This window comes from Palaemon carinicauda, chromosome 12 (genome assembly GCF_036898095.1).
Source record: "Palaemon carinicauda isolate YSFRI2023 chromosome 12, ASM3689809v2, whole genome shotgun sequence".
Taxonomy (NCBI): Eukaryota; Metazoa; Arthropoda; class Malacostraca; order Decapoda; family Palaemonidae; genus Palaemon; species Palaemon carinicauda.
In genome coordinates this window covers 61,506,242-61,517,303 of record NC_090736.1, presented here as the reverse complement: position 1 = coordinate 61,517,303, position 11,062 = coordinate 61,506,242, and the positions used below count along the sequence as shown (strand labels likewise).

Genomic DNA, 11,062 nt, shown 5'->3' with positions numbered 1-11,062 from the left:
ACTTTTTTCTCTCTTTTGAAGAATAAACTAATGATATTTTGACTGGTCTTTTGTCATTTACATTATATACTTTTTTTTTACATTTTATATTTTACATTTTTCTATTCATATGATTAGTTTTTAGTTATTTTTCTTTTTTGGGTAACATGGAATTATCAGTATCTGGTTTGAAATATCTTTTACGGAGCAATGATTACAGATTGTTCCTTCTGTGTTCATTGCTATTATAACAATTAGATCGAAAGGAATGATCATTACATACATGAAACAATGTATGAAATCATTACCCGCATGAAACTAGGTAATTGAAATCGTGCAAATAAATGTTGGGGTCTACGATATTACTTATTAAGAGTTGAATTGGCTAAATTGATTATAGTCATAGCAATACAAAACCCATAATAGTCAAAGATTACTGACATGAAAAAAAAATCCGTCTTCTTGGAATTTCTGGCAAACATTTTTTTTTTTTGTAAAGAAAAGTGATGAAATAAAGAATAGAGATACAGAGATTAAATCGACCTGTGCAATTGTGTGCTGCATTAAATAAGGACCTGCACTAAGTCTTGACATCCTGCTTGTTGAACTGCTTATTCTGTCGTCATTGAATGACTATCGTTTCGATAACAACCGTTTGGATAACAAACATTTGAATAACAACCGTTCGGATAGCGACCATTCGCATAACAACCTTTGGGGGAACACACGGTTGGATAACGATCATTCGGATAACGACCATTCAGATAACAACCGTTTAGATAATGGCCATTTGGATGATGACCTTTTGAAAAACGACCATTCTCATTCGAATAGCATGAATTTGGATAACGATTATTTGAATAACAACCCTTTGAATAACGACCCTTTGGATAACGGCCATTTGGACAATAACCATTTGGATAATGACCATTTGAATAACGACCCTTTGTATAACGACCATTTCTACAATAACCATTTGGATAATGACCATTTGAAAAACGACCCTTTGTATAACGACCATTTGGACAATAACCGTTTGGATAATAACCATTTGAATAACGACCCTATGAATATCAACTCTTTAAATAACGACTCATTTGATAACAACCATTTGAACAATAACCATTTGGATAATGACCATTTGAATATTGACCCTTTGGATAATGATTATTTGGACAATAACCGTTTGGATGATGACCATTTGAATAACGACCCTTTGGATAACGAGCATTCAGAAAATAACTGTTTGGATAATGACTATTTGAATAATGACCTCTGGATAACAACCATTTAGACAATAACTGTTTGCATAATGACCATTTAAATAACAATGCTTTGGATAACGACCATTTGGACAATAACAGTTTGGATAATGACCACTTAAATAACGACCCTTCAGATAGCGACCATTCGGACAATAACCGTTGGGATAATGACCATTTGAATAACGGCCCTTTGGATAACGACCATTAGGTTAATAACTGTTTGGATGATGACCATTCCAATAACAACCCTTTGGATAATGGCCATTCGGATACCGACGAATTTAGATAAGGACCCTTGATTAATGACCATTCGTATAACGACCACTCAGATCACGACTATTTGGATAATGAGCGGTGTCCTGAAAATACAAGAAACGGCAAATAGCCTTCCCAAGAACCACACAAGAAACTGCTGTACTTCTTCTGCATCTCACAGCTGTATTTATGGAAATGCAATTAAGACCATCGTACCATTGCAGTCACTTCCATTTAAGTATGAGATAAAGACCCAGGAATTTAGACTCGGTCTCATAGCGAAAGATAACTGATCCTTGCAAGTAATCTTTGCAACCAATCCTTGTACCGAAGCCAAGAGATAAGGAGGAAGTTATAGGAGAATGAATAAGCTGTATCAGTTTCCGTTGAGCTAAGCTTATTATTTGTGGGGGTAGGAAACGCAAATACGTTTATTCGTGCTCTATTTAGCAAAGTAGTTCATTTGGTTTTGCTATTTGTATACATGAAGATTTTGCCTTTTCTTTTTTCAGACACAAAGGAGGAAAGACGAAAATATCACTAATTCAGCTAATAAATGTAAATAGCGATTTATTGCAGCATAGGAGGATTTGGGAAGATTACAATTATTTATTTTATTGTTTGAATGAATGATTGTAGGATGTTTGGTTTAATTGATTGGGTTGCGTGTTAGGATGAATATAGCATAGGTAAAATTAGCAATTCATAAAAAGCCAAAAGATTTATAATGAATTATTGTTTTGGGGCTATGAAAAAAATTCGAAAAATTAATCTAGAATTCTGTATAACACGAATTCTTTCTTTCTCCTGTTTTAAAGGACAGTTTTGTATGTATAAATATATATATATATATATATATATATATATATATATATATATATACACATATACTGTATATATATATATATATATATATATATATATATATATATATATATATATATTTATACATATATATATATATATATATATATATATATATATATATATATATATATATATATATATATATATATATATATATATATATATATATATATATATATATATATATATATATATATATATATTCCCTGGCTAGAGGGGTTACCCCGAGAGGTACACTCGAAAAGCACAATCTCACACAAATTGCTAAAAGTGCCGAGGTGTAGTCATGAAAGGGCGATGAGGTTGGAAGGATTGAATCTGTGTGTGTTTTTGACGGGTCGTGTACCCTGTAATTGAAACACTAATTTGAACTTTGTTATTATAACAACATAATAGGAAAAGTAAGGAACGGCATGATTGGAAATAGTTTATAGAGTATTGGAGTCTCCTTGGTAGAGACAATTGCTTGTAACTGATGCATGATGACCCAATAATGTTCTTTGATGAGCTAATCTGCGTTCTTCAACAGATTGACCATTCTGTTCCAATTGTTATTCACTTGTTCCAGTTTCCCTCTGCATAACATTATTCCCGTTTTTCTGATGAACATTGTAACTTGCTCGTTGAAATGGGGAATTTCAAAAGAATATTTCTCTCAGGTATCATCTTAAATTTCCAGCCTTCACTTTGTCTATACGCGCACTAACACACACGGATACAGTATATGTGTATGTGTGTTTGTATATATATATATATATATATATATATATATATATATATATATATATATATATATATAGCCTATATATATATATATATATATATATATATATATATATATATATATATATATATATATATATATATTATTACTAGCCAAGCTACAACCCTACTTGGAAAAGCAAGATGCTATAAGCCCAAGGGCTCCACTAGGGAAAAATAGCCCAGTGAGGAAAGGAAATAAGGAAATAAATAAATGATGAGAACAAGTTAACAATAAATTATTCTAAAACAGCAAAAACGTCAAAACAGATATGTCCTATATAAATTTTTAACAACGTCAAAAACAGATATGTCATATATAAACTATAAAAAGACTCGTGTCAGCCTGGTCAACATAAAAACATTTGCTCCAACTTTGAACTTTTGAAGTTCTACTGATTCAACTACCCGATTAGGAAGATCACTCCACAACTTGGTAACAGCTGGAATAAAACTTCTAGAATACTGTGTAGTATTGAGCCTCATGATGGAGAAGGCCTGGCTATTAAATTTAACTGCCTGCCTAGTATTACGAACAGGATGGAATTATCCAGGAAGATCTGAATGTAAAGGATGGTCAGAGTTATGAAAAATCTTATGCAACATGTATAATGAACTAATTGAACGACGGTGCCAAAGATTGATATCTAGATCAGGAATAAGAAATTTAATAGACCGTAAGTTTCTGTCCAACAAATTAAGATGAGAATCAGCAGCTGAACACCAGACAGGAGAACAATACTCAAAACAAGGTAGAATGAAAGAATTAAAACACTTCAGAATAAATTGATCACCGAAAATCTTAAAAGACTTTCTCAATAAGCCAATTTTTTGTGCAATTGAAGAAGACTCAGACCTAATGTGTTTCTCAAAAGTAAATTTGCTGTCGAAAATCACACCTAAAATTTTAAAAAAGTCATACAAATTTAAAGAAACATTATCAATACTGAAGTCCGGATGTTGAGGAGCCACCGTCCTTGACCTACTTACAATCATACTTTGGGTTTTGTTAGGATTCAACTTCATACTCCATAATTTGCACCATGCACTAATTTCAGCTAAATCTCTATTAAGGGATTCACCAGCCCCACATCTACATTCAGGGGATGGAATTGATGTAAAGAGAGTAGCATCATCTGCATGTGCAACAAGCTTGTTTTCTAGGCCAAACCACATGTCATGTGTATATAGTATGAAAAGTAATGGGCCAAGAACACTACCCTGTGGAACACCGGATATCACATTCCTATACTCACTATGGTGCCCATCAACAACAACTCTTTGAGATCTATTACTTAAAAAATCAATAATAATGCTAAGAAACGACCCACCCACTCCCAACTGTTTGAGTTTGAAAATAAGGGCCTCATGATTAACACGGTCAAAGGCAGCACTAAAATCAAGGCCAATCATACGAACTTCCTTACCACAATCAAGCGATTTCTGTACAGCATTGGAAATTGTAAGAAGGGCATCACATGCTCCAAGGCCTTTATGAAAACCAAATTGCAAACTAGGGAATAGATGATTACCTTCAGCAAACCTATTAAGACGTTTTGCCAGATGACGTTAAAAAACTTTAGATAATATGGGAGATATGGAAACTGGGCGGTAATCAGTGGGACTTGAGCTACCACAAACATTTACATAAAGGAGTAACATTACCAATCCTCCAACAGGTGCTAAAATCTCCTCTTCTTGCTAACTTGCGCAAAATAACAGATAACTTTGGAGCTAAGAAATCTGCTGTCTTTATAAAAAACAATGGAAAAATACCATTTGGGTCTACACCTCCATAAGCATCAAGGTCCATCAACAGAGCTTTAATTTCACTAGATCAAAAAGCTAAACTAGTTAATTTAGCCTCAGGAAAACATGAATGAGGAAGTTCCAGTTTTTCATTACTCTGTTTACTGTCAAAAACATCAGCCAGTGAGTGACTGAGCCATCTGGTTTGAGTAAAGGAGGAACTGTTGCATCTACACCAAAGAGTGCAGATTTAAGGGTAGACCACCATTTATGTTCCTGAGTTGTACCAGAAAGGGTTTCTTTTATAGTTAAATTGTACTCCTTCTCAGTTGAGGCATAAACTCTCTGAGCAAAAGCTCAAAGCTGAGTATAGTTATTCCAGGTCAAATCTGATCTGTTACCCTTCCAAAGATGATAGGCCTCCTACTTCTCCAAATAAGCAATCATCATTGAACCACGGTTTGTCCTTCACTCGGTACCTTAGCACACGAGAAGGGATACGCCTATCAATTATGTTGACTATATTCTCATTCAAAGCAACAACAGGATCTACACTACTATAAAATTGTGACCGATTCAAGCACAAAAGATCATGCAAAATCCCATTCCAGTCTGCTTGGGATTTCATATAAATTTTACAAGAGTATGAAAATCAGGGACAGGCTGCTCAGTCTTCACTACTAATGAAATCAAGGCATGATCAGGTGTCCCGATTGGAGAACTAACCTTACTAGTTATAACGCCAGGGGAGTCAGTGTATACGAGGTCCAAGCAATTACCAGACCTGTGGGTAGCTTCATTTATGATTTGCTCACAGCCTGATTCAGAGGCAAATTCTAAAGCTCTTAAGCCATGGCGATCGGTAGGGGAGATAGAACTTAACCACTCCCTATGGGGAGCATTAAAATCACCAACAAAGACAAAAGAAGCCTTTCTATCATCTTCTTGTATCATAGCCATAATGGTAAGAAGACAATCGAAGATAGAATCATCCCTGTCTGGATTCCGGTATATCGAACACAAATAAAAGTTGTTATGCCTGCCACAAACTTTTATTACCCGAATCTTGTGACATCCACATTCATAGCAGGACTTATGAGAAGCAGTGTACTCAGTCCTAATATACACAGCCATTCCCCTGGCCCTAGGGATGGCATCACGTCTCAATATTATTGGCTTCTTAAAACCAGTTATAAGGAGCTCAGATGAGTGCCTCATATTAGAAGCCAGAGTTTCTGAGCACAAAAGAATATCATACTTTCTGGACGCAATTGTAAGGTCTTGAATATTTGCATGAAGACCGTGAATATTGCAATACAGAAGACGACATTGAGGAAATCTAGGACGTACTGGTCCCGGATTTCGCTCAATGTCTGCAGACAGCATAAGAATTAATAGAAATAAAAAAGAGACATCATACTTAAAAACTAGATTAACAAGAATTATAACAAAAACAATATGTACAGAATTATAAATAAAGTGATTGATGAAACCCATAGACTATAGTAAATACTCGGAAAAACTGGTCAACATGGAGGAGCCGATACACCATGGAAGGCTAAATACCCTCCAGGATAGCCACTTCAACTGAAGGGAGGACAGTAAGGATGGTTTTGAGAAGAAAAAGAATCAGAAAAGGAAAAGACAACCTCTTGATAAACCACCAGGCATCCGTGGCCCTTCTGTTAAGCCTGCCCTACACACCACTTCAAAAAAAAACAAGAGGATGAAAGAAAAATAGTAAGAAAATAATAAGATAGAATAGTGCGCCCGAGTGTACCCTCAAGCAAGAGAACTCTAACCCAAGACAGTGGAAGACCATGGTACAGAAGCTATGGCACTACAACAAGACTAGAGAACAATGGTTTAATTTTGGAGTGTCTTTCTCCTAGAAGAGCTGCTTACCATAGCTAAAGAGTCTCTTCTACCCTTACCCTTTACTTGGGTAAAGAAGTGTTTAGTATCTCATGGTATATTCTGTGTAAGTGTAGGCAAAGAAAAAAGATATATATATATATATATATATATATATATATATATATATATATATATATATATATATATTACGGCAGGCGAATTACATAAACTCCCGAGCTCCAAACGTACCTGTTTATTTTTACATAAATCTGTTAAACTTGAAAATTAATACTGAAGCTCTGGGAAAATTACATCACTCCCAGACGGCAATATATATATGAGCATAATATCCAAAGGTTTCTTACTTAACACTCAAAACAAAACTGGGAGATTAATTGATAAGAACGATTCAAAAACCAACCTCATACTTAGATTCTTAGTCAGAAATATTGTTGATCGAAATACACTCTTTACAAAAATGAATATATTCTATAAAAAGTTACAACGATAATACAAAAAGAATTAACGCAAAATTTATATTACTTGAAATATTAAATCTGAACAAAACCTTGGACTAATACAAAAGAATGACTGAAAAAAAATATACATTCATTTAATTCATAAAAATATTTAATTTCGATAATTAATGACAATAGTTAACCTTTAAACACTAATGATTAAACACTAAATAAAATTTACATAAATGTAACTGTTACACTTACGTGTTTTTGGTCACACAAGACTATCGAACAGTTAAGCAAAATAAATATACTTTTACTTTTTACTTTTACTTTTAGGGGTTTATTTCTCGCCCTCCATCAGACACTAAGAGTCTGTTCAGGGAGGCCTTGGTGTGTGAAAATAATTTCTTTCCAGTTAATATTTTGCTCTGTATCTTTTCAGTTATTCGCTAGCATTGGTATTCAGGCTTAATAGTTTTCAGATCACTATCATAACACTTTCCAAAGAGATATGTCTTCAGGTTTTTCTTGAAAGCTGCCACATTTTTGCTATTCTTGACATCAAGTGGAAGGTCGTTGAAGAGTCTCGGTGCAGTATAACAAAACGTTCTTCCTCCTATTGCATGATTCACACTAATTTCGAATAGTCTATATGGATCATCAGCATGTCTAACTCTTACAGCAGCGCTAGTAGCTTGAGGGTAGGGGACCAAGCAATCACGAAGATATTTAGGCTTATCACTTGTAAGTGCTTTGTGAGTCAACAAACAAATTTTAAATTCAATTCTAGCCTTAACAGGTAACCAAGGTAGATCGATCAGTGCTGGAGTTATTCTCTCCCGAGGTTTAATGCCTTTTATCAGTCTAGCCGCCCGGTTTTGCACATTTTGAAGCTTTCTTAGTAGTGTATTGGGCAATTTATAGTACAGAGAATTGAATAATCAAGCCTTGATATTACGTGACTCATCACTAATATTTTTGTACTGCCCTCTGTTAAATATTTTCTAATAAATGCTATGTTTCTCAGGTGATAGTTACACACTTTCACTGTGTTCACTATTTGATCCCCCATTGACAAATTACAATCTATCAGTACACCCAAATTTTTCACAACAGGCACAATCCTAACATCAGCATTACCAATTTTTATACTTTAAAATAGCTAGTAGTTCTTCAAAGCCAACTTTGTGCCAAAAAGCATACATTCTGTTTTATCATAATTTAATTTAAGCTTTTTCCTCTGCATCCATGTTTCTATTTCAGTCATTATCTCATCAATTTTCTTCTTTGTATCTTGTATTGTTGAAATTGAAAGGTAGAACTGAGTATCATCTACATATAGTTTAAAGCCCACTTTTTGTTTTTTTCAAGATGTGTGATAGCTCGATAGTATATACTGTATATTAAACAAGATAGGGCCCAGAACACTACCCAGAATTCTCTCACTGGATCGGTTCCCAGAAACTTCTACAATAGTCTTCCTGTTCATTAAGTAGCTTCGCAAAAATTCCAGTGCTTCCTCAGTCACTCCAATGGACTTTCAGTCGTCAAGTAAGTACTCGTGCACAACAGTAGTGAAAGCAGCACTAAGATCAAATATAATCAAAGTTCCACACTTTCTCTCAGCAAGAAGACCTATCATATCATTCATTATTGAGCATAAGGTAGTTTCTGTAGAGTGATTAGCTTTATAGGCCGATTGATTTTCCAGGAATACCTCTAACTCATCAATATGCGCCCATAATTGCTCCCTTATGATTTTTTCAATAAGCTTCGACATGTACGATAAATTTGAAATGGGCCTATATAAATTTAGTTCGTTTACATCACCTTTTCCTTTGTATATTGGTTTGATCAACGCAGTTTTTTTTTCACAGCTAGGAAAACAGGATTGTGATATACTTAGGTTAATTACATTCAGGTAAATATTATATACAACTTGCTTATTTGGAGCTTCACTTATTGAACTGTTTGGGAAAGGGTCGTTTCCACAATATGTATTCTTCATCTCTCTCATAACTTTTAACAAGTCGCACATATTTATTTCCTTAAATTTTATTAATTTCTTACCCTCCTTCACTGGCGTAACTGACTGTCCTTCTAAGTGATTTTGGGGGAAACCTCTATAAATTTTATAAATTTTTTTCATCGAGGAATATAGCAAATTTCTCTGCACAGACATTATCAGGCAAGATATATTTTTTCTTTAATCCCATCAAATCATCTAGGTTTTTGTGAAACTCCCTCATGTAATTAGTTTTTTTTTTTACTTTCGCCGTTGTAGAATTTTCTTTTTGTTTTTTCTAACAGGATGTTATAGTCATTTCTGGCCTTATTATATAGATTTCTGGCTTGTGAAGATTTGGCTCTTTTCCATCTACCTTCCATCTTACGTCTGTGTCTTTTTGCCTTTAATAGCTCACTATTATACCATCTAACATTTTCGTGTACAACTATTTGTTTGCTCTTTTTAGGACACTTGGTATCATACATTTTTCCAAAATTGTCTTTATATTTTTTGGTATAACACCCAACACATTCTCTATCTACCATATGTTCACATTGTATGCTCTCACAAGACATTTGCGCTACACTAGCTTCAATAAAATTTTCAGCATCGAAATTTTCCCGTTCTCTATATGTGATCCATTTCTTCAATACTCTGATGCAATTTATATTAATATCAAAAGTGATGAGTTTATGTGTTTTTTGAGATCTCAAAGTCTGGTTCCATTTCAAGGTTTCTTATTAGGTCAGAATCTTTCCCACATATGACCAAGTCGAGTGTATGACCACCTACTGACGTTGATACTAAAACACTGTTTATTAAATTAAACATCTCAAATACTTCCTTGAGTTCTTTAGCCTTATGATCGTTTTCTTTACTTTACTTTTCTTTACTTTACAGTTTTCATCATATGTCTCATGATTCGTATCATTGTAATTCCTCATTGAGCAGTTATGACACTTTACATATTTACACTACAATCCGGGGTTCGGTGTTCCTGGCTACACTTGGCACATACCTGAGTCTTGCTACAACTATCGGCAGTATGACCAAATTCCTGGCATTTATAACACTGAAATACGTTGTAGGAATCATAAATTTTGCAGCATCCTCCAAGCGTGGTATATACTCTATCGTCCCTTTTACGGAAAACTTTCCTGATAGTTGGACTACACTTTATAATGACATGTGATTTACTGCTTTGTCTTGATTTGAACTTCCTGATCAATTTAAAGTCCTCTTCATTTTCACACATATCATTCAACCATTCATTCTTCTCCTTTATACTGGCAATTATATCATCTTCATTTTCATCAATATTGCAGACCTTAATCTTCGGTTTAAGTAGATCCTTTTTTTCCACTTCTACCTTAATTTCATTCTTGACCTCCTCTAAGTCATTTTTAGCCTTTTCTAACCCAGCTTTATCCACAAAATTAACTACCAAGTGGCCTTGTTTAGAGGTTTTGACCTGTTCAACATCCGTGGTTATCTTCTTCATGATTGTTTTCTTGATCTCTGAAGCCTTCGTATTTTCCTCCGTAGATTTTATGACCAAAGTGTTTCTTGATTTCAACATACTTGCATATGTGGTCTTGGTCACATTCTCCTTTTCGTATTCCATAAGTTTCTCTTTCAGCTTAACAATTTCTTGACACATATTGGTGTATCGAGCAGTTATCATATCCATAATACCAGACATTTGTCATTGTACATTTACCTTCATCTCTTCCATGTTGATGCTTAGTTCCGTCATGTTTACCCATGATTGCCTGACCCATGAACCATTGGGATTTGCAGTCTCAACACACTTGGACATTTATAAATGATGTTCCTGCTTTGAAAAATATCACTTGTGC

The 11,062-nt window shown here is 34.3% G+C and overlaps 1 protein-coding gene across 1 annotated transcript; it reads left to right on the top strand.

Moving 5' to 3' along the window:
• Positions 1-270: 270 nt before the first annotated feature.
• LOC137650845 (myb-like protein D) lies at positions 271-1,273 on the top strand. Its single transcript, XM_068383999.1, has 2 exons — positions 271-301; positions 552-1,273. Exons 1-2 carry the CDS (start codon positions 271-273, stop codon positions 1,271-1,273), a joined length of 753 nt encoding a protein of 250 aa, XP_068240100.1.
• The last annotated feature ends 9,789 nt before the right edge of the window (positions 1,274-11,062 follow it).

Bases quoted from the DNA above. Each gene is read 5' to 3' on its own strand.
- LOC137650845 (XM_068383999.1), top strand. From the start codon at position 271: ATGTATGAAATCATTACCCGCATGAAACTAG. The intron at 302-551 runs GTAATTGAAATC...GCATTAAATAAG, and splicing joins CATTACCCGCATGAAACTAG to GACCTGCACTAAGTCTTGAC.